The following is a 25,328-nucleotide window of genomic DNA, read 5'->3' as shown; positions in this document are numbered from 1 at the left end:
TTGATTGAGACATTGGATACGCCCGACCTGGAGTGCCACCTTTGGACAGATTCCACCATCACTCTCAGCTGTATTCACGCATCGGCAAACAAATGGAAGCCATTTGTGTGCAACAGGGTCGTGGAGATCCAGAGCAACACCGACCCCCTTCGGTGGCGACACTGTTCAGGGAAGGACAACCCCGCGGACATGATCACCCGAGGAGTACCCACCTCCAACCTGACCCTTTCCAAGGTATGGTGGCAGGGCCCGCAGTGGTTGTCACGTGATCCAGATTTCTGGCCTCAAAGAAGAGAGACGAACGACGAGGTTCCGGATGCTGACGGAGAGCTAAGAGGCAAAAGCACAGTGCTGCACAGCAAAACAACCGTACAAGAGCCTCTCCTCGTGCTTACAGACTGCAGCAAATGGTTCAAGGCAATGAGGGTGACGGCGTGTATCTTGCGATTCATTAAAAACTTGCAAGAGAAGGGTTCAAGAGTCAGCAGCTCTCTGTCCACCAATGAATTGGAGGAGGCAGAGAGGTACTGGACAAAACACATTCAGGAAGAGAGCTACAGCGAAGAAAAAGCAAGCCTCGTCGCCGGTGACCGCCTGCGGTCGAGCTCGCGTATCCGGGACCTGCACCTCTTCTTTGATGAAGACGGTGTGATCCGGCATTGAGACTCGACTGCAGAATGTCTCGGCACCCGACGAGACCAAGTTTCCGGTGCTACTACCGGGAGACAACCGTTTCACGGAGCTCCTCGTTGAGCACACGCATGTTCGCATTCTGCATGATGGTGTGAGTGCTACTCTGTGTGAACTGCGAGAGCACTATTGGGTTGTGAGAGGGCGATAAAGTGTAAAACGAGTGATCGGACGCTGTTAGATGTGTCTTGGACTCAAGCTCAAGCCCATGACCGCCCCGATGGCACCTGTGCCTGAAGACCGCGTAACAAAGGCAGAACCGTTCGAGGTCTGTGGCGTGGACTTTGCTGGACCGATGTTCGTGAAATCCGGAACAAACAGTGTCAAGGCATATATTCTTGGATTCACATGCGCTATTCCGCGAGCGATACATTTAGAACTTGTCCTGGATATGTCTACCAACGCCTTTCTAATGGCTTTCATACGCTTTGTGTCAATGCGTGGGTTGCCGCGAATGATGTGTTCAGATAATGCACTGACTTTCAAACGAGCTACTAAAGATCTAAAGCAGATGTACGCTGTGTTATGTAGTTCCGAATTGAAAGACTACGCGCCACCCACCGGATCACTTGGAGGTTTATCGTTGAAAGAGCTCCATGGTGGGGTAGCTTTTGGGAGCGTATGGTGGGATCGGTTAAGAGTTGCCTGAAAAGAAACATTGGCAAAGCTGCGCTCGATGTCGAACCGATCACAACTGTACTAACGGAAGTTGAGGCTGTGATCAACTCTCGACCAATGACGTATGTCTACTCCGAACCAAACGAACCAAATGTCTTAACTCCTGCTCACTTCCTTTGTGGTAGGAGGCTAACCATATTACCTCATCATAAAAGAGGAGACGTGACATCCACTCGAACGGAGTTGATTGGCAGATGGTCACACCGCCAGCGATTGATGAACATGTTTTGGAACAGGTGGGCTAAAGAATATCTGTATAACCTACAAAGTGCCCATGCTCGTAGGCCTCAATCCAGCAGCGGTCTCAAGGTCGGTTATGTCGTAATTGTGCATGACGACCACGTTCCTCGATTGTTTTGGAGAACCGGCAGGATTCTGGAGTGTTTCCCAGGTCGGGACGGAAATCTGCGAGCCAGTAAGATAAAATTCTGTAACGGCTCAGAGGTAAGGCGCCCTGTTCAGCGTCTATACCCTCTGGAGATGAGCTGAGCTCATCTGCGGGGAGAATGTTGCGGATAGTTTCACGCGGCACGTCGGTCTACTGGCTCGTATACTACAAATCACTTGAGCCGCGGCAAGGTGTCGTCGGAGTTTGGAAACCCGACCCAGAGACCGGGGAGTTCTTCGGAGAGTGTTTAGTCTACGTGGTCGGCGTGGTGTTTTATGACCAGGAGAGAGAGAATTAGGGGAATCTCTAGGTTGCCGGGGTGTGGCTCATGTCTCTTTGTGTTGGGTCTTCCTAAAGGAAAGACTCGGTTAACGCGTCTTCTGCTCGAAACTGTCTTTATAGCAATGTAACTTTCAGTGTGTACCTTTAATAAACAGCTGTTCAGTTTGTCCAATCTGTTTCTACAACAGTTGTTAGAATAATGAAAAAATTCAGACACATACTTCCGGTAAATATTTAAAAAAACTAATTTACAATGCGTTGTTTTACCCTGTGCTCTGCTACTCCCACCTGGTGTGGGGCTCGACCACAAAGGGCAATATTGACAAGTTACGCCTATTACAAAAAAATACACTTAGGATAATCGAAAATGTTCCACGTGACTATCATTCCCTTCCTCTTTTGGAAAAACGTAAAGTAATTCGTATATTTAATTTGTATGCGCCTAGACTGATAGCTATTTATCAATGATCCGTAAGGGAAAATAATGTCATTTCTTTAGATCTTGGTACTCTAGATGCAAACGAGTCTGTATACCCATCGTGACATAGGCCCCGCTGACGTATTCCCTTTTCAAGGTCAAATTTCGGTATACAAAGATATCGCCATCAATTACCACTTTTATTAAACACTGTTTTCCCGTGATATTGAAATACACTCGTTTAGGCATCGTTTCGTTCAAGAAGCCCTATAATAAGTAACCACCACTTTTTTGTATACTGTTTATTTCGAAGTTGAATTGTTGATGTTTTTCTTGTCTTTATCCTTTGTATAGGTATATCATACATGCCCATGTATGTGTGCGCATAATCGTTATTTTGGTCATTGTGTGCCAGTACCGCTCTTACCTTGTACTGGGGCGCTGGGACTCGTAGAGCTGGAGGCCTGAAGCTTTTTTTCCAGCGCCCCTGTCACAAATGTACTGTTTGTTGCAAAATAAGCGAATTTGAATTTGAAACATTATGCGAATTTTTTAAACAAAAATCAACAAAGAATCTATTATATTAAAAAGCAAATCTCACTAAAAAAACTCTCGTAATGCAATTCCTCGTAAAACAGATGTGACAGACACGCCGTGCCTTGTTTATTGAAACAACATACCTGAAATAAAAAAAAAGAAACGTGTTTCATGCCCGCGTTCTCGTGTGGATCTTGTTGGTTAGTGCCTTATTTTGTTTTCGCCGTGTCCTCAGCGTCTTGTGACAACTCTCCCTCTTTCTTCTCTTCCTCTTTCTCCTCCTTTTTTTTCTCCTTGTCCTTTTCCTCTTCCTTCTTTTCCTCTTTCTCCTCCTTTTTCTCCTCTTCCTTCTTCTCCTCCTCTTTCTTGTCCTCTTCCTTTTTTTCCTCTTTCTCTGTATCTTGGTCATTTTTTGTCGTGTTTTCTTTCCCTTGCTCGCTTCCTTCAGTGCTCACTTCATTTTCTGTCGTGTTTTCTTTCCCTTGCTCGCTTCCTTCAGTGCTCACTTCATTTTCTGTCGTGTTTTCTTTCCCTTGCTCGCTTCCTTCAGTACTCACTTCCTTTTCTGTCGTGTTTTCTTTCCCTTGCTCGCTTCCTTCAGTACTCACTTCCTTTTCTGTCGTGTTTTCTTTCCCTTGCTCGCTTTCTTCAGTACTCACTTCCTTTTCTGTCGTGTTTTCTTTCCCTTGCTCGCTTCCTTCAGTACTCACTTCCTTTTCTGTCGTGTTTTCTTTCCCTTGCTCGCTTCCTTCAGTACTCACTTCCTTTTCTGTCGTGTTTTCTTTCCCTTGCTCGCTTCCTTCAGTACTCACTTCCCCTGTCCCACCTTTCTCATTGTCTTTTCCTTCATCTTTATCTTGCTTGCTTCCTTCATCATTTTGCCCTTTTTCTGTCTCATTTTTTTTCGGCTTGTTCTGCTCCATGTCCTTCTCTGGATAGTGGCATTTTTTATTCTTGCACTTGCTTACCAGCGTATTGCTGTACTAAAAACAGGGTAAAATAGAACACGTATTGTTGTAATAAAGTTTGAAGTTGCACTAGTCGGCGCATATTTGTAACAGGAAAAAAAAACGCAAAAAAGACACGGGACAAAACCAGAAAAGGCACAGACACAGCGCTGACTCACGTCTTCGTTTTCGTTTTCTTCTTCAATGCATAAATGCAATGAAGTCCGAAAAATAAACGACTCATTAACAGCAGTACACTTCTACAGTTAACCGTTGGAGAAAATAAAAATAAAATTAAAAAGAACAAACTTCCGCAGAATATCTGATTAAAAAATTGTAGGAAATAAACCTTAACTTTCATACATACGTTCCCATTCTTAACTTTAAAGTCGAACTCTTCATTACAGATCGCAGCTGACCATGCACTAACACGAACGACAGGACCGTGTAGACGAATGTGATATGCCTCATGAATTTCATAAATTTTCTGGGATGTCTTGCCAATAGTTCACTGTGTATTAACAGAGCTATACAACCTCACCTATTGGAATGAACTGACAGGTGACCCGATGGCGTATTTCTCAAAGACAGAGAATGTTCCCTAACTATTTAGTACATACAGCGGACCTTTAGAGGTCCAAGCAGGGTGGGTGGAAAACATAAATAACGCTACAAAAAACAATGGCTTCACAGAAACAAGAAAAACAATGCTGGAAAAACTGCTGCACAGAAATACAAGATACACAAAATATACATATATCAAAATCTCTTAAATCACAAAGTTATAACGATGACCCATCAAAATGTACATTTACAAAGATAACAGTGAAACTACGGAGCTGAAAGCTTCATCAAACTATACATTGACAAAAAGACTACAATGAAACTTTAAAGCAGCGAGTGACACTGGGATAGATAAAAGGATTCCAATGATGATGCGAAATCAGGTGATGAAAACAGTTTCAGGGGCAATGAATGCCAGTCGTTTATTGTTCTCGGGAAATACGAAAACTTAAATGCATTTGTACGTGCGAAAGAGGGTGTTAAAGAGTAGCGGTGATAGTGTCTTGTTTGCCTAGTTTAAAGTTAACTAACGTAAGAACAGGAATTTAGAGAACCGTTAGAATTGACAAGTTGGTGTAAAAGCTTTAAACGGGCAACCTTATGCCGGTGTTGGAGGGTAATTGGGGAATCGGTGCGTTTGAATTTACCATAAACAAAGCGAACAGCGCGTTTTCGAACTTTTTCTAGAATGTCGGAATGTTTTTTTGTAGATGGATTTCATACTATAGAACAATATTCGAGTTTGGGCCGAATGAGAGAAGTGTAGGCTAACAATTTAATGTTTCATCATCATCGTTATCATTTATTAAACCTTGAAGGCCATTGCTGGCATTACACAAGGTGGGAGTAACTGCTGAAGAAACATTATATAAAGGAAGAAACAAAAAAGTGGGTTACACGCTGGAAAACATTGTTATATAAAGCAGCAAAAACAGGAAAGAAAAAAACACTTAAAACATTTTTAGGGAAAAACAGCTGATGAAACAGAAAAATAACCAAATGAAGCGTTTCTATAAACACGACTGGACTTTGCTATTAGTGCAAATGCAGATGGATGGTCAGTTGGGATATGAATGTATTATAATCTGTCTGGGTCACGATACTGTTAGGCAGGCTATTCCGGTCCGTTATTGAGAATGGCAAGGTGGAGTTAAGAAACGAAACTGACGAGGCGAAAATTGGACGAACTTTACAGACGTTATCAATGTGAGGAAATATGCAAGTTGCTGGGGATAATAGTGAAGTTCTGATGTCATGGTTATGATAGTAAATCTTGTGAAAAAGAGACAGGAGTGATGATTTCCTTCTGGTTGAGAGGGGATCAAGGTTAGCATTTATTCGTAAAGATGTGCTGCTGGTGTCTCGTGAGTAATCTGAAAAAATGAATCTGATTGCGCGATTTTGAAGTGCCTCTATGTTTGTTATCAATGAATGTTGCCAAGGGGACCAGATGGATGACGCGTATTCAAGTTGCGATCTTACGAGTGTAGTGTAGGCTAGTTGTTTAACTGATGATGGTGCTAGTTTCAGATTCCGTCGAAGGTAGCCAAGAGAGCGGTTAGCATTAGACAGGACGTGTGTTATATGCGTGTTCCATGAGAGATCGTCAGATAAGTGAACACCCAGATATTTGTACGATGGACACTTGGTAATTACCTGGCTGCACATGGTGTAAGTGAAAGAGAGAGCACTACGAGCTCGCGTGAAGGAAACGAGATTTCCTTTAGAAATGTTAATTGTCATTTTCCACTGTTTACACCAGTCGGCTATTAGGTTGAGGTCAGCTTGTAAGGTTATGTTATTGTTCAGGTTAGATACAGATCGGTAAATTACGCAGTCATCAGCAAAAAGTCGAATACAGGATGTTAAGCGATCTGGTAGGTCATTTACAAATGTTAAAAAAAGCAGAGGTCCGAGAACACTGCCCCGGGGGACTCCGAATGACACAGGAGAATAAGCTGACGACTGGTTTTTAATCACAGTATGCTGAGTACGATTGGTTAAAAATTGTCCTCTCCATGATGTTACGAGTGGATGAATGTGAAGTTTGTTTATCTTGAGCATGAGTAACCTGTGGGATACCTTATCGAATGCTTTAGAAAAATCAATGAATATGGCGTCTGTCTGTATGTTATTATCGATGTTACTGTGTATTTCATGAACAAGTTGTACAAGTTGCGTTTTGCAAGAATATGATTGTCTGAACCCGTGTTGGTTTGGAAAGAGGATGAGGTTATTTTCGAAATGCTTCGTGACATTTGAATATATTATGTGCTCAAGTAGCTTGCAGGGGACACTAATTAGAGATATAGGAGGATAATTTGATGGTGAAGTTCGATCCCCCGATTTGTGTATGGGGACCACTCTGCCAATTTTCCAATCTGTGGGAAGCTCGCCGGAAGACAAAGATTGTTGGAAGATAATTAACAAACAACGAGCTGAGTGTAATTTAGTGTTTTTCAGTAATTTGGAATTAATTTTGTCGTCCCGAGTACTCGACGAAAACTGTAACCTTCCTATAGAGCTTATGATACCTGCATACGTTATTTCAATCGAGGGCGTTCTTGTGTTTACGCCGTACAAGCTTGCGGAAGGCTCCCGAGGAAACATTATTCACGTGAACAGACCAACTCAGGGTTTTATCGATGGTGACGCCAAGGTATTTAAATTGGTCAACTTCAGAAATGAGGGAGTCCTTAATTGAATAAGAAAACAAAAGCGGATTTCTTTAATTTGTAATACGTAAAAAAAACGGTTTCGTCCAGATTTAACCTCATATCCCAAAGGTCACGCCAATCTTGTATTGCAACTAGACCTCAGTTAAGCATGCATTGATCAGATGATTAAGCTATATTTTTAAATAACACACAGTCATTCGCGAGTAACCTTATACTTACCGAAGGATTAACTGCGTTAACAATATCATTTACATATATTAAAAACAATAATGGCTACAATACGCTGCCCTGTGGTACCCCCGACGTTTAATCCAGCTTTTCCGAACAACAACCCCCTACGTCGACAAATTGTTTGCGATGTAATAAGCATGAGGGAACCCAGTTGACGATTGGCGAAGAAAGACCTAGAGTATAAAGTTTTGATATTAGTTTGCTGTGGGTAACCCTGTCAAAAGCTTTACTGAAGTCTAAAATGATACCATCAACTTGGCCTGCCTTATCCAGTATTTATGCAAACTCATGAATGGTAGTCAGTAATTGTGTAGTGTTTTAAAAGTCCTTTTTTTAAATCCGTGTTGAAACGGTGTCAGTAAATTATTTTCATATAAATGTTCTCTAATAACGTCACTAATGATGTGCTCTAAGAATTTACAACTTGCGCTCGTTAAAAAGATAGGTCGGTAGTTACTTCGTGACAACGGGTCTCCTTTCTTGAAAACTAGTATTAGACGAGCTGTAAGCCAGTCTTTTGGCAACACACCCGAGGAAGAAGAAGCACGAAAGATTATAGTCAAAAACTTCGCCATTATTTCTGCGTAGCGGCGCAAACATGAATTCGGTATGCCATCTGGGCCGCACGACTTTTTTACTTTTAGGTTTAACAACAATGAAAGTACGCCTTGATAAGATATAAAGTCAGCAGTAAAAAAAGAAGAGGCGTCGTCATACTCAGGCATGTCAGGGGCAGAAAAGACCGACTGAAAGTACTTATTAAACTGCTCAGCGTTTTCACCATGATCAGAAATCAAAACGTCATTTACTTTAATCTTATCAATTGACTTTTGTTTGTTGCCAAGGTAGCTCCAAAATTTATCTGGATCGTTTTTAATGAAGTCAGGGAGAGTGAATGAAAAGTAACGTTGTCTCGCCTGTTGTACACTCGTCCGTAATTCATTTTAAAGTTCAAAAATTTGAGCTTTATTGCGGTTTTTCATTTTTTCTGAACCTCTCGATTCTACGTACATTGGGAAGAAATGTATCAACGCAGTAATTACATGCTCGTTTAAACTTATTCCAGAGAATATTAACATCAGAATCAATAAAGTTGCCTAATATGTCTTCTAAATGAATGATAATAGAATTATCATCAGAACGAGAAAAATCTTGGATAATCTTAACTTTAGCTTCTTTGCTGGTTGACTGGATGGGTAATCAGCAACGAAAGTGAACAAGTTTGTGGTCAGAAATACCCTTCTCAACGGAAACAGTGTATTCTGTAATACTTCGACTAATAAAAACTAGGTCCAGAATAGAACCACTACGTCCGTATTCATGTGCTACCTCATTGACAACTTGCAAGAGGTCGAAAGCAAACATGGTGTCAAAAATAATGTCAAATGTAAGTCTTTTCACAGCAGCCAGGTGACAGTTTCATTCAATCAATACTGGGTAGGTTAAAGTCACCAACAATTATTTTGTTATTGTTGCGGTGAGAAGATAACTGGCTGTACAATTTATGGAGAAATTCAGGAGGAGAATTCGGAGGTCTGTATACAGCATACAATATAAACATATTACCCCATATGGTAACTTTCAAACACAAGCTTTCATGTTCATCTATTTGGTCCAAAAGCGCGACATCGATATTTTCTTTGAACACGACAGCTAGACTCCCTCCACGTGATGGACGGTCTCTCCTAAATATTTCATGAGATACATGAATGATGCCATCATCACCAATGTGGTCAGAAAGCCATGTCTCAGAAATCACAGTAATATGGGAATCGTGGGTTAACAACAGTGACTCAAGCTGTTCAACTTTCTTCACAATGCTTCGAGCATTTAAGATTAACACACAAAGTTGTTTAGCACATGGGTTGTCTGGTTGTCAATTCGGTGGATTTGGCAGTGATAGAGCTGGAAGTTTGACACGCGCGTTCTTTATATGTCTCAAACATACCAGTCATCATTGACTCGCAGTTTGTCGTTAGAAAGAGATACCTTTTTCCCTGCTATCTTATCGGCTTTTGCACTTTCCCAGAAAAATCTTTGTTTTGACAGAGTGTATTGTGAATAGTCATTCCTTATGTAGATAGTCATTCCCTTTAACTTTTTGCATTGTGAAGTACAGCTGGTTTTTCCACTATAATCCCGAAAAAACAAAACAACCGGTCCTCGGCCACTACTTTTTTCGAGTCGATGTATTCTGGCGATCGAAGCGCATTTCACTCCAAGCCTTTGCTGAAAGACTTCAGATATTACTTTGCTCCTTAATTGCATTTCGGTTTCTGCGTCTGTTTCCGGGATTCTATACACAAGAAGATTGGAACGACTGCCTCGATCTTCAAGATCGGCGATTTTACGGTTTTGGGAACTAAGCGCATCCTCAAGGGTTAAAATGTTTTTTTCAAGCACCTCGATTTTTTCTGTTTCCACCCTAAGTTCCTGCAGTAACTTGTCAACATCGGACAACTTTGTATGCAATTCATCGACCTTGGAGTCTGTCCAACTTTGTTGTTTTCGGAGAGTCACAAGTTGGGTTTTTATAGCATTTTGTCCCTCCATGATATGCGCGAACATTTCTTCAGTCGTGGGACACGAATTGGTCTCAATAACACCACAAAGAATCCATTTGCACACATTAAAAGAATAATTAGCAATGTCAAAAAGGGTTTGTGGGCCCGGCACAACTATTAATGTAAGATAGTCACTTTTGCATGAAGAAGCTTTGCTACCAACCTAGAACATTTATGTAACAACCTGTCCCCTATGTGATCAAGATGCAACATAGACTTCCAGTTGAACCGTTTCGCCTTATCATTTATTTTACTGTTGTCTAGAACCTGTTTATGTACTTGTTTGTTTGTTTTGATTGTAGGATCCTCACCCATAATCCTTAGCGCGATGAAATACTGGTCTGCCACTTTTTTGTTTTATTACTCCTGCTCTGAAATATAAATTACACGAACGTACAATAACATGATCATAGCACGACCTTGACAATTTGTTACCCACGTACTCCTTTCTTGTACAATTATTAATTGAACTTTGAAGCCAATAGCTGCATGATATGTCCAGATATTCGTTTACTCCACATTTGTGTTGGCACATGACATCGATGTTAAAGTCTCCTACTAGTACGATGTGCTCGTTATTATTAAATCTATTGAGTAGCGTTACAAATTCGTCATAGAATAAATTTAGATTTCAGTTGGGTGGTCTATAAACAGCATATATAGTAAAGGAGAACTCAGCCCTTTGTAGAGTGATCCCAAGAACGTCTGCGTGATTTAACGATGCCTCAATACGGTCGGATAGCCAACTATTTTTAATGTACACTAGAATACCACCCCCTTTCTGCTTTCTATACGTACTAATATTGAATGAAAACCAGCTATGTGAAAAGGCAAAGGCTCTTCAGCTTCGATATTTATTTCAGTCAATATTATTATATCACCATCTAACAGGTTCAGCAGGTAGACATCTAGTTCACCCCAGTGTTTTTTAGGCTCCTAACATTAATTTGAATGATGTGTAGAATCTGCTCTTTGTTTCCTATACCCTCTCAGCTGTAACCTTTTTGGCGTATCTGTTCCAGACTTTAAATGAGATACATGTGGCCATTTCATTGAATTTTGTTTAAGTCACTTTCGCTTTCAATACGTATTGCCGCCTTCACCTTCCTTTGTCCGACCAGAATTTTTGCCGTTCTTCATTTATGCATAATTGTAGCCCTGTTCCTTTGCACAATCTTTTGCGGCCCAGAAACGCCATCTTTGAAGCTTCGTCAGGTTCTCATTAATGTAAATTCGCTCAGCTTTAAGGCGGTACGTTTGCTGATCCCGATTAGGCGCCCGTTCCAGGCTTGAACGGCGACGGCGTCGCTGTCGGCGTCAGCGTAACCGCGCGGCGTATTATGGGTAAATTTTCCGGCTAAATATAGCTTGAAAAACTACACCAAATTTACGGAAAATATTCCCCTAAATGGGAGGCGAGCAGGAGAGAAGGAGGGGAGGGTACGGACGAGGAGGAGGGGCATACCCTCCTCTCATCCTCCTCCTTCCACTCCTCCCCCCTCAAAAGCTGCGCTCTAATTCGGCGTTACGGGGGATTGTAAACGTCTTCCATTTTTTTTAAATACTGTACTGATTGTTTTAAAGGATGTCGTGCAATCCACTTTAATCCCATTTGTGCACGTAGGATTGGCCAGTCCAACATTAGATGGAGAGATAGTATTCACAATACATGATAAATGAGTAAAATGTGTTAACTACCTTTTCAGATAAGGTTTAGATGGGTTAGGATAAGCAATCTGGGTTAGGTCAGCAATATTGACGGAAAGTCCAACTGCTGAGTTCATTTAAGGATTTGAATAAGGGACAACAAACATTGATATGTTCAGAAGTACATTTTTTTCCCACCTGTCTCATTTGGTTTCGAAAGTGAAAGCAGAAAAATCGCCGCGATCAGGAGTAGTCCAGACACGCAGTTGTTTTTGGCACCTAGTCACTTTCTTGGCGACCTTCTATTGGCGCACTCACGTAGGACTCGCTGCCGACATAGTGATGAGGTCACTGAACTTACTATGACACGCTTCTAAGCGTCATCATTGGCAGGAGCTTCTGCGTTCAAATTTGGTATCAGGTGACAAAAAAATTACTGATGAATGTTACGAAACTCGGTTACTTGTAATCGTGTAACCCCTCTCTGCGCTCGTGTTGCGATTCTGCGGTCAGAGAAGTCGGAGCGGCAGCGCGCGCTGAAGCCTCTGAAGAGATAATTCAACCAGAGAATATTTCTCCCCGGTGCACCCGCCTCCAGATCGCTGCGCACGTGACTCGGAAGACGGGGGAAAGGGGGGGGGGGGGGGAGCGGAGAGCGGTTGGGAAGCATCCAAAACTGGAGTCTTTGACTATAAACAAAAATATCTGACGCGCGCAGGTAAAATTGTTTTGCAGTTCTTCACTCTGGACGCGTCAGAGACCAACTCCCAGATTATTCTACCGAAGTCCAAAAATTGTGGCACGGCTCCTTTAAGCTTAAAATTCATGGGTACTTGATATGCAATATTTCCTCTAACTTTATAATCTACACCGATTAATCGGTGCATATGGGGGAGGGGAAGTTTTTGTTCTCGTTTATTTCAGGCAACCTACTAATAGAATGAGATTTATACGTGTTCAGAGCAGTATACAAACGTTCCCTAAAACTCACCATGCACAGCACACCATCTGGATAGTGCTTCTCTTCGTAGAAGTCTAGGTCTTCGTATGGTTTGCAAAAATAATTGCAGCCTTCAACAGGTCCTTTCTGTAAGAGAGAAAATAAAAATAAAATATTGTCGAAACGTAAGAAGGGTTCGTCTGCGAATGCATTTCTCGCTCGAATAGCAGCGTGAAAACTACTTCGGAAATATTAAAGCATGGAATAGTTTCTAACGTAGCCCCTATGTTTCAAAATGTTGTCCGCCATCTGTCCGCCAGCCCGTCCTTGCATTTCCCCGTTGAACTTAGTGGGGAAAAGGACATCATGTCACCTGACGTTACATCCCTATACTTTCATTCAGTTTCTGCACTAAATTCAACGATGGAAATTCAGTTTAGTGTACCCGCTATAATTAGCAGGAATATTAGAGTCACTACAGATATACATCAATTAAATTCTTCCTCTAAATCTAGCAGCGAGCATTGCCGTCGCCTGACCTTGTGCGAGGGTGCGACACCTAAAGGGGTCTCGCTACTCCAATTGGCACCTGGTCAGCAGAACCACAAACGAAAGGTTTACGTCACGTCGCATAGTAAAGCATTGTCCACTCCCCCCTTTTGTATTGTACCCGCAGCGTCTTGGACGTGTCTGCGCCTCCCTGCGGGGGTGTGTCTTGATTTTGCTTCGGGGCAATAGTGTGCCACGCTGCCATTAAAAAAAGTGAAAGCCGTTTACAGCTCCCTGTAACGCCGAATTGGAGCGCAGCTCTTGAGGAGGAGGAGGGAAGGGTACTGAGGGGAGGGTAGACGCCTCCTCCTCCTTTTCCTCCTCTCCTCATTCTTTAATATGCTCCGGGGGGTCACCTGACCTCGGGGGGAGGGGGTCACGTGACGTCGGGGGGGGGGGGGATGTCACGTGACTTTGGGGGGGGGAAGGGTCACGTGACCCCGAGGAGGGGGTCACGTGACCTGGGGATCACGTGACCTTGGGGTGACCTTGAGTGGTAACGTGACCTTGGGGGTCACGGGGGGATCGCCTTGGGGGGTCACGTGACCTTGGGGTGGCCTTGGTTACGCCGACGGCGAAGCCGACGCCGCTCAAGCCGGAAACGGGCGCCTAAGAGCTGCGCCCTAAAACGTGTCCATGTCCAGCCTTGCTTTGTTTGTGTGTTCTCATGTCATTCGATCCGCTCAAGTTGCTCAGAGCTCGAATTCAATCCTGTGTCGGGCAGCTGTAAGTAACAACGGCGGCAACACACCGCCATGTTTTTGCGGCGATAGCTGGTATGGGCTCCTCCAACCACTGGAAATGACGTCTGTTGACGGTTTTGTAGGGCGTAGGGCGTAGAGCGTAGGGCGTAAAGCGTAGGGCGTAGGCCGTAGGGCGTCTGCGTGGGGCGTAGTGCGTCCGGCGTCCGCCGTCAATACTGCCAACAACTTTAAAAAATCAATCGCCGCCTGCGGGACTGTATATTGGGACCCCTGCATCTGAACGGCCGCGTTCCAGGTTACTGATCTACGCCACAGCTTTGACAATCTTCTCCATATTTAAGTGTTTGTGGAACAAAGATTTGTGTATCATTCCCGGGTAGTGCCCGCTAGACGGCCAGACTTGCTGTTACGTCGCGACAAATAATTCTTCGTCACTCTCAAATAATTCTAAACATAATCTAAGTTAACTGTTGAAATTAAACGCTTCGACAGGATGGCGCAATCGCCGCCTCATTAAAGGGGTTCAGCAGTAGGTATCCATTCAATATCACCTACAAGACGGGGCGTTCCCTCATCATTAATGGATACCCGAGTCGCAAAAAGCGGAAAACGCGCTGAAGCTTGACAAGAGTGTAGGGCACAAAGCGGTAGACGCGTGAGTTTTGGCGTCGCCGCATGCTAGCGTCACGCTTGTTGTGGGACGGTGACATATGCGCTGGCGGCGACGCTGACGCGTCTCGCCGTTCCTCGCCGGTCGAGGAGTGAGGTGCGTGCTCGTGAGAACCGGGCCAAGAGACTTCACCGTCAAATGTGAATGTGCCATCGATTCCCAAGGACTTCGCCCTGACGTGTCGCAGGTTTCATTTTAACGGTACTGTGGATTAACACGGGACTGCCTAATGTTTCTATATCTGCGCTAGAGTATACGCCACTACGAGACGCTTGTGTGTTCGAGGGCCCGGAAATCACTACAAGACGACATTCGCCACTGCCAGTAATCGGTAGAAACAACATGTCTTTCTTGCTTCTCTTTTTATCAGATTGTCCTTCACTCGCTGGCGGTTTGTGTAAAAGTGCCGGGATTAAGGTGATCGCTGCTGTTCTCGCCAGCCCATAAAGATGATATGTATACTCAATTTCAAGATCTCGGTCGAAAAAAAAAAGAAACCTGTTTTGATTTCTTTTTTTGGTAAACCCGGGGACCACAGAATACTTCGTGCATTCATTATTTCTATTTCTGCGTATGGTTTGCTACGCTTGGTTACGGGGAGCTTTAGGCCGCTTCATATGTACTGTACACATAAGACACCCTTATTTTCCGAGTTTAGTAGTATGATCGAGAGAAGTTTAAAATAATTCAGGAGTGGAGTGTGCCGGGGACACGCGTTATTGTGACGATTTACATGGGTTCTCTTCCTTTTTGTTGATACGCGTAAGTCCTTAAATTTTTAGTCATCGTAAATGGCAAGGACTGGTGACTGGGGTAACTGCGAGGGGAAGAGGTTTATTGCGCCCTTTCCCTATGTGTTGACTGCTGTCTATAGTTGTGACATCGTATGCACGCTGAGCTGTCACTGGTACGTTATGATCCACCCTGTGATGTCGTGAGTCCGCGGGGAGCTACACTTCGTCATTCGGAGGCCAGCCGCGATTGCCGACGGTTGGCTCCGGAATAAGCGTGCTGGACTAAGTACGGCTCACCGGCGACGGTCGCATGTGAACTAAGTATGCTGAACAAAGTATGACTCGTCACCAACGGCTCCTTGCCGACTAAGTATAATAGACTAAGTATGACTCGCCAGAGACGGTCGCATCCGAACTAAGCACGGCTCACCGGCGACGGTCGCATGTGAACTAAGTATGCTGAACAAAGTATGACTCGTCACCAACGGCTCCTTGCCGACTAAGTATAATAGACTAAGTATGACTCGCCAGAGACGGTCGCATCCGAACTAAGCACGGCTCACCGGCGACGGTCGCATGTGAACTAAGTATGCTGAACAAAGTATGACTCGTCACCAACGGCTCCTTGCCGACTAAGTATAATAGACTAAGTATGACTCGCCAGAGACGGTCGCATCCGAACTAAGCACGGCTCACCGGCGACGGTCGCATGTGAACTAAGTATGCTGAACAAAGTATGACTCGTCACCAACGGCTCCTTGCCGACTAAGTATAATAGACTAAGTATGACTCGCCAGAGACGGTCGCATCCGAACTAAGCACGGCTCACCGGCGACGGTCGCATGTGAACTAAGTATGCTGAACAAAGTATGACTCGTCACCAACGGCTCCTTGCCGACTAAGTATAATAGACTAAGTATGACTCGCCAGAGACGGTCGCATCCGAACTAAGCACGGCTCACCGGCGACGGTCGCATGTGAACTAAGTATGCTGAACAAAGTATGACTCGTCACCAACGGCTCCTTGCCGACTAAGTATAATAGACTAAGTATGACTCGCCAGAGACGGTCGCATCCGAACTAAGCACGGCTCACCGGCGACGGTCGCATGTGAACTAAGTATGCTGAACAAAGTATGACTCGTCACCAACGGCTCCTTGCCGACTAAGTATAATAGACTAAGTATGACTCGCCAGAGACGGTCGCATCCGAACTAAGCACGGCTCACCGGCGACGGTCGCATGTGAACTAAGTATGCTGAACAAAGTATGACTCGTCACCAACGGCTCCTTGCCGACTAAGTATAATAGACTAAGTATGACTCGCCAGAGACGGTCGCATCCGAACTAAGCACGGCTCACCGGCGACGGTCGCATGTGAACTAAGTATGCTGAACAAAGTATGACTCGTCACCAACGGCTCCTTGCCGACTAAGTATAATAGACTAAGTATGACTCGCCAGAGACGGTCGCATCCGAACTAAGCACGGCTCACCGGCGACGGTCGCATGTGAACTAAGTATGCTGAACAAAGTATGACTCGTCACCAACGGCTCCTTGCCGACTAAGTATAATAGACTAAGTATGACTCGCCAGAGACGGTCGCATCCGAACTAAGCACGGCTCACCGGCGACGGTCGCATGTGAACTAAGTATGCTGAACAAAGTATGACTCGTCACCAACGGCTCCTTGCCGACTAAGTATAATAGACTAAGTATGACTCGCCAGAGACGGTCGTATCCGAACTAAGCACGGCTCACCGGCGACGGTCGCATGTGAACTAAGTATGCTGAACAAAGTATGACTCGTCACCAACGGCTCCTTGCCGACTAAGTATAATAGACTAAGTATGACTCGCCAGAGACGGTCGCATCCGAACTAAGCTTTCTGAACTAAGTATGACTCGCCGCTGTCGGTCGCCTGCGGACAAAGTGTGATAAACTAAGTATGCTAATGTGAATATGACTGGCCACCGACGGTCGTTTGCTGACTTTGTATAATGAGGGAGTTGTAGTAGACCGTTTTTCTCCTCCGCTACGGTATCCACGAAGAAAACGCCGCAGCTGCGCTTGCGCGCCGCCAGCATTACTGCATAGTTCAAGGTCTTGTGGCGGATTACGGAGCGCTATCCGGGTGCTTAGCGGGCTAAGGAAACGGTCTACCATAATTCCCCATAGACTAAGTATGACTCGCCGCCGACGTTCGCGTGTGAACTAAGTATGCTGAGCTAAATATGGCTCGCCGACGACGGTCACCTGCGGGCCAAGTATGCTGGACTATGTATCACTCGTCACCGACGGCTGTCTGTGGACCAAGTACGCTATACTAAATATCCTGAACTACGTATCTCCCGCCACGGACAGTCGCGTGGTACCGCAGGCTACCTTCTGCCGCGAGTCATAGTTATGGGGAATTCCTCTGGTGGATCTGCAGCGGTTTGGGGGGCGCATTTCCGTTACTGTATCATTGCGCATGCAAATACGGGCTAGAATTATTAGCTCAAAATGCGCGATAATGCAACGCTTCTGGATCGCTCTAAACCGACCATCGGATTTCAACCTTTAGTCCAGCTGCATGCGCTTTTTTTTCCATTTTTCCTATGGCGCCGAGCGAAGACATCGAACCTAGGATAGCATGGTCAGGGGTGCGATTCCCGCTCAGCACTTTGGTGAATCTTGCTGGCAGCGATTATTTTGCTTACTGATAGTGCCGCTTGTGGTCATACTGCCTGAAGAAAGAAACATATTTAATACTCTTTGTTCTTAAACGTTATCTGTCTTGCTCAGAGACTGCTGTCCTCACATATAACTGGAGTAGCCTTTGCGCCAAAAATGTGAAGAAATTTTCAGTGTAATTTGAGATTATCTAGTCGTTTTCAAACACCTATTGTGTACACTGAATTCGGAAAACATACCCGTTATGCTATGTACCTGATTTTATTAACAAATAAATGACTCTGTTTTTTCACTGATATCAAGGAGTAAGCTAAGTAGGGCACATAAGCGACTCCTTTAATTTTTTTCTTCTCCTGAGTAGTTATCTGCAGTCCCCGTACTCCTAGTGACGTGATTTATGTTTCACAATCTGCGTGAGATTTTATGACAGGTATTTCTACTTGTATTTTTTGTTTCTTTGACGTCTTGCCTGTTCTAAGTTCTTCTATCGTTTGAATTGCTATGTGTGACGTTGTGGGGCCAAATCCTAAAATCCTTTAAAGATTCGACGGTCCCTTTTATTTGATATACAGATTTGAGAGTGACCATTATTGTTTAAAATATTACCGCTAAGTATGTCTTCTACGTGCTTTGGATGTTGATGCATTGCCTGTTACTTGCTGTGCATGCTTTATGTTACCTTGGCTTACCAGAAGCGCTTTTTCGTCACGATCGGTCATGACACTTTTCCCATAAAATCCAGCCCATAAATGCATTTTGTGTTAAAATGTTAGCGCCGATTGTAGTCCTAAACTCTTACACAGTGATGGGTTCAAATAAGATGACATTGATTAGAAATTATGGTCGGCTGCTACGTACGATGCTTATGCCAAATCCTTCTTCTATTATCCACACTTTCGTTCAACTGTCTGGTTGCACGCTCCCTATACAGCTAATTGGTCTCCCGATTAATTCCCTACGGAAATTGATAAGATGTGTCCTGTACACCAATAACGTTTCCTCGCTATATTTAGAAGAAAATGTTAAAATATAGGTTTTTCAGTTTCAAACCGAAATGTTACTGTCTTTCAAAGAAATAAAACAAAATAAACTGTAGCGGCAAGACCCACAGCCATTGCGGCGGCCGCGTTCCTCTCAACCAAGAAGTTATCCGGACCTTGAGACACCGAGCCGAGGGACGCGGTGCGAGGGGCGACACGACGAACACGCGGACGGCAGCTCCTCGGGATGGCAGAGAAATGGCGAACGCTACAGACTATTCCATTGCGTACTCAGCTAGAATCTAAATGAGCCATATATTAATAATTTAAATAAATTATATATTTGTAAAAAACACAAGGCTTTTATAAGGATATCGTTCCGTATATTCTAACCAGTGTTGCGCACCTTCCTAAAAAATACGAACAAAGGATCGTTCCCCGTTTCATCTGACTTTTGGAACGCGTTTCCGTTACGAGTTTCATATGTGAAAAAGGAACTATGTTGTCGTTACAGCTAAAAAGATGAAACGTATCATTACATATACGTTACATTTGTATTTTGATGATTACCATATTTGGTTTGACTAAGCAAAGTTTTGTTCTTTATCTATCTTTTAAAATGGCGACATATGATTTTGAATGCCGTGAAAAAATTTCACCAGGAGAAGAAAAATGCGGAAGCAGGGTTTAATTTGTTTATGTACTCAAGTTTACAAATCATAGCTTTTAACTATATTCATGTTTGTAATGGAGGATTCAGACGAGTCAAATTTACTGTTACCCCACATGGCACGGACGTTTAACAGCAGCCTTAAACGTTTCAATCTAACAAAGTACCTCGTTCGAACGTAACAACAGTTGCTTCTCCATGTTGCTGTCCGGAAGACAAGCAAGTGAAGGAGATTGTACGACTTTTTGAAAGTCCGTCTTCAAAACGACAAGTCCCTCGTGAATACTCGATTCGTTGTTCAATTTGAAGGTGGGTGATAAAGGGAGAATGAATAAAGTTTAATTTTTGTGTATCTTTTGAGTGACCAATGTTCGGGATACAAAGGTGCGTTCGATGTCTGGTAACCTGTTTTTTTGTTGTAACTGTTGGTCACTTCGTGGAAGCTCTGTAATGGCTGTAGTCAACCTTAGCTTTCTGGGTGTATGAGGATTTGCGGAAGCAAAGAGAGTAGCCTGGTTTCAAACGTCCGTCTTTCTACGTCTTTTCCTTCGACTAAATTTTTTGCTTTTTGAACCGCAGTCTGGGGCACTCAAAAAAGGATCAATGTCCACTAGCTCTCCCGCACCCTACGGTTACCAAACGAGGACCTCACTAAAAAAATCTTAAGATGAGTAACCAAAAAGTTAACGAGATTGTTTTTTTATATTTCTAGAATTGACATTTTAGGAATTAAATAAAAATTACCCGCAGGACAAAAAATAGGAACGCCGTTCCTTTCTTCGTTCCAGTAAAAATGTAACGAGTTACCGTTCCAGTTTCACCGAGGCGGAATGGAACGGCGGCGTTCCTTCCTTCCTTCAAAAAGGAACGCATTCCAGGGACGCCCTTCCTTGGAACGCCGTTCCGTACAACACTGATCCTAACTCACTAGTTTCGTACAGTGCTGACGAAGCCAAGGGCGGAAGGGACAGGAAAACGCCATTGTGGAAACTTTTTTTGGGGGCTAATCTCCGAAGGGGTGAAAGACGACATGGGCGTTCAGAGAAGACCGTAGAGGGGGAGTTCCTTCTTCCCCTGTTCTCCAACCGCTTGGGTTACGACCTCGGCCCTGAACATTTAGTAGCGCTACGCGACACTGTATATGCGCCATATAGTATTTTAAAAAAAGACGGGCGTTGCCATTTTTTTAAAATAATTTGATATACGCACCTCTTTTCGGGCATCCTCATCCCTTTTAGTACAAGATCGGTCATCTTTCTTGTCATCGTATTTTGCTGGAGCGCAGTTTAGTACCGGCAGAAGGGCTACAAATAATGTAAAAAAGTTTCTTTAACTTAACTAAAAATATGATTTGAAATAAAGGTTCCCCATATGTCTCGATAAACCTAAAAATATCTGAAACTCGGAACCCTTGCGAGTGAATACAAGTGATCATGTCCTAGATATCAGAAGATTTTAACTGCAAGGAGAGGTATGTGATCTTCAATGCCCAAGGTACCGAAGTGGAATATTACTCCAAATAAAAAAGGCAAATGTTGTCTAAATCATATTCCGTGTACCCTACCTACTTCTCTGCAGATCTTTGCGGACTCAAAATGCCAGCCTCCGCGGAGACTTGGCGAATGACGAGGCTCTGAACGGTTTTTACAGAAATGGTGTATGAGATTATCAGACACCGATCACTAGGTTTAGGGTACTCATATCATTCTCACTGTGACACTGATAAGATCGCACACGATTTTAGTATAAAAGTATTAAAGGCTTTTCAAAAATAAATTTTCAGTCTTCCCGATTTTCATTTTCCTACCAAAGTGTCCGGTTTATGATGATGTTAAGCATACACCAGATATCCTGCACTCTGGCTATTTTTTCGTAAAACCTCATGCTTCCGATGTGACATCGCAGGCATGATATTTTAGTAACAATTAATAGATATCCTTTGTAATTTCACATCAAATTATATTACACGAGTCTACACTATTACACTGCTACACAAAAATTTTGACGCTTTCACACTAATTTGTTCTGGTTAGGCCAATATTCAGGGGCGCGAGACGCGATTTAGTTGGTAGTCGCCTCTTTTCCACTTGTTTTCTCTCTCGGTATTTCGTGCGCGTGGAGGAGAGGTGGATCGGCTTCGCCTTCACGTTTCGATCGAAATCGCGTAGTACCATGTCGTTTATCGAATGACCATTCCGCGACTTCATGGACTTTGCGCTCAGAATTTCAAATAAATCTCTCGCCGTTAATATTGCTCAAAAAGTTTTTTTTTTCGCGGAAAATTTATTTTTTTGACCGAATCAGGAAAAGTAACATTCTCAGTCACAATGGCACCAAACTGTCGGGCGCGTGCTTTTACTCGAGCGAATTTAGCTTCGGATCTGGAGACCCGGTGGCAACTGTCGCTTGGTAGGAGTGTTGTGTCCGTTACCGAACTTGAGTAACGAAATAGCGTTGCTACTTAATTCGTCAAACCTTAGGTGTTGCTGAGATTTGTAACCCTACTGAAAAAAACCATTTGAAATTCAAACGGGTGGCAAACTGGTCGCCCGTTTGAATCAAACTTGTCGATCCGTTTGGATCAAACGTGATTATGGGATACGGGTACCCGTTTGGAAACGGTACCCGTTCGAAACGGTACCCGTTTGATGCAGGTGCCCGTTTGATACGGGTGCCGTATGGTACGAGTACCCGTTCGACATGGCACGTGACCACAGGTTTGAACGTGCCATTCGAATTGGCGAATTATGAGCTAGCCCTAAATGGGTATCGTCTGGGAGGTTGGTTATCTTAAACATATTTAAGACGTCCCGAAACTCATAAACGTAATTATAACATGGAGAAAACACGTAGAACGAATGCACTCGCGTAGGTGCTTGTAAGTGGACAGGAAAACCGACACAAAAGATTGTTTTCAATTCTCCTCGAAGTTTATTACCTCTTCTGTAGACAAGTACAAACGTGCAAGCGATCTGTGAACACTATACAGGTAGACTTTGGGGGAAATTATTCTCCTGGCTGCCGCGCGAATAGGCGCTGCATAATCCTTTAGATAATCTAGAAGAATACGCGTAGAAGAACGGTCAATCGTTGCCAACACGTAGGTTGCAGTGCACTTACCATAACAATAGCGGACTTGAAAGATGTAATCCGTGATATTTGTCGACACGGTCAAAGCAGGACAACCACACAAACACAAACGAGAGGGAACGGCTCCTTGGAAGTTTCAACACGATGCGGCGCACAAGCTGTCATTTGCCGAACCCAACCAAACCGCGAGAATTTGCGACTTTGAAGAATCGCTCGTTGCCGACATACACGTGGGTCTTTTCGAACACTGATAGCTTTGGTGCACACCCAATACGTTGTCGAGAGACATCCCAATAAGACCGCAGGGTTAGGCGACAGATTGAAGCAGGTAGGACGAGCGAACTTCGAGCAGCAACTGACAACAAGCAGACAAAGAAAAAAGCGGCTGCAAGGCGCGCCCTTCCGGATCTCGATGCTTATCAGCGTGTAGCTCGCTCGCTGCTGTGGGTCACGTGACAGGGGTGACAAGAGAGGAGGGAGGGGCGAGGTCAAGGCGCTGGGACCACCGGGACAGCCCCTCTCCCTCTCCCCAGGCATTCCAGGGAGATGCGTTTTTGTAGTCCCGAAGAACAAACGCGCGCGCGCGCGCACGCTCGAACTTTGGAAATGGCGGCGGGGCGGCCAGAAGCTCGGCCTGCGCCCGAGCGAAGAAAGTAGTCAGCGCAAGCTCGTAGTTTGAGTGCTGCAACGGCGGGCGTGCTCTCGCAATGCTCGATGTTCTTGCAGCCGCGTGTACGCGTGCTACCTTCGCTGCGTCTTGAATTAAAGTGAAACGGAGTCTAGACGTATATTCTTTCACGCGGTCGCGTCTTTTGCGAGAGAGATTTGAGCTGAATAAGTAAATTGAGGCAACAAAGGTGGACAAAGTTTTAAAGTTCTGTCAAAAATATCGGCTCACCAACGTCGCGCGTTTACGTAAAACAAAAAAAAAGTGTTAGTTTTAGTTGCAGTATAATCGAAAATCAGCGCAATTGAAATATAAATATAATTACTTGCATTACGCGGACGATCTGAAATCGATGAACCGGCGCTCCCAGCCTTCCGGAAAACATTGGCTGCTACGGCTGAAACGCTAGGCGTGCCCACGCCGCCGATCTGTACGTTCAATAACAAACGGGCTCCGGAGAGCCGTTTGATTAAACCGGTGCAGTTTGCAACATGGTCGCCGGTTTGAGCAAACGTGCGACAACTTTGCCCAAACGAGTCGCCCATTTGCCCAGACGAGCGACCCGTTTGCCAAATAGGTGACCGTTATGGCTCATACGGGGGACCCCTTTGAGCCATACGGGCGACCCCTTTGACAAACTGGTGACCAGTATGGTTAAACGGTTACCGGTATGGACCCGTTTATTTTCATATGGGCGCCAAATGGTTTTTTTCAGTAGGGAACCGTCCTGCCATTGTAACAATATATTGTTTTCGCTAGCTCCAAAGAGTAATAACTGTTGCTTTTGTGTTACTTTCGATGTCATAGTTATTTAGAAGCAATACGCTATGAATACGAACTTCGATCACGATTAAGCCGCTACGGAGCGACTCCATAGTGTTTAATATATTTCTTAATCATGTTTGTGAAATATATATTTTTGCTAGTAAAATCGGGAGCCTGATGACGCGAAAAAATACATAATATTCGTCATCTTTGTCGAGTTTAACAGAACCCGGATTTATTTTATGTTTAAACTATAACGAAAACAATATTATAAAAAGTTACGCGTAACATAATTTGATAGACGATACCGTAAATAGTTACAAAAATAATTTACACGGTTGTCATTTAAACAACTAATGAGAGCGTTACTGCGATCCTTCCTCCAGTCATGCGTTACCAGTAAAGTCATTACTCGTGACTGCTTGTCTGTCGCTAGGTCATGTCAGCCTACGTTCTTCAAATGAAACTTTTGGGAGTTTATGCGTCAAATTAGAGGATATTTGGCACGCTCCGTGGAAGGACTAAGAATAAATGTTTTTGGCGTGCAACGCAAAATCTCGGTGACACGGCACCAACTCCGAATAAGCCTCCTTCACATAGGGAACACTACGACCATTTGCGCCGCCCAACTGGCAATCCGCAGGCAGTAAATTTGCCTCGGAGCTACCAAGGTGGCGTCGTACAGTCTCTAAGACTAGATTTTAGTGCTGCGAAAAATAAGTTTGATATGAAACGAAATCAGTTGTTAAGCGCAAGGCTGTTATTACAGACAGCTTTAACGCATTTCGTTACTGTTGGAAATTACCTGCTACAACAGCAATAATTGGGAAGGCTTGAATCTTCATGGTGACTTGTGGACGCTCTTTTCGCGCTTTTAGAAAGCATGTCCCCGTTCTTGACTTTTATAGTGCACAAAAATCGCAAGAACGCGGTTGTCGCTACACAACGCGAAATAAAAATAGAGCATTGCTCGGATATGACATTTCCAGAATATATTTTGTTTACGACAAACCTTTCCTCTTTGGTTTTCGTTTTCCTCCTTTTATCAAACACAAAGGATGTCATATATATAGACAAGAATGACCTTTACATTTCCGAAGCTCTCTACATTGTTCCTCGGATGTCCAGCATGTGTAGGTTTGGAGAAAAACCTTCTATCTACTAGAAAAAAATATTGCAGTGTGCTTTCGTTCGTTTGGTATAATATTATTGCTACGATGCACATGCCTTTCCACTTTTTGAGCAATAAATATTGTAGAA

General features: G+C 43.9%; 1 protein-coding gene across 1 annotated transcript; it reads right to left on the bottom strand.

The window, feature by feature from the left end:
• Nucleotides 1-3,202: 3,202 nt before the first annotated feature.
• LOC120842062 (cilia- and flagella-associated protein 251-like) lies at nt 3,203-24,913 on the bottom strand. The gene is made up of 5 exons (XM_042290476.1): nt 24,874-24,913; nt 20,756-20,850; nt 12,616-12,711; nt 3,751-3,976; nt 3,203-3,393 (listed from the first exon to the last, which is right to left on the bottom strand). Exons 1-5 carry the CDS (start codon nt 24,911-24,913, stop codon nt 3,203-3,205), a joined length of 648 nt encoding a protein of 215 aa, XP_042146410.1.
• Nucleotides 24,914-25,328: the final 415 nt, after the last annotated feature.

The sequence above is a fragment of the Ixodes scapularis genome, unplaced genomic scaffold (assembly GCF_016920785.2).
Source record: "Ixodes scapularis isolate PalLabHiFi unplaced genomic scaffold, ASM1692078v2 PGA_scaffold1__304_contigs__length_218370807, whole genome shotgun sequence".
NCBI classification, from domain to species: Eukaryota; Metazoa; Arthropoda; class Arachnida; order Ixodida; family Ixodidae; genus Ixodes; species Ixodes scapularis.
Note: the sequence above shows the minus strand (reverse complement) of the source record. Positions and strands in the feature narration are given on the sequence as shown.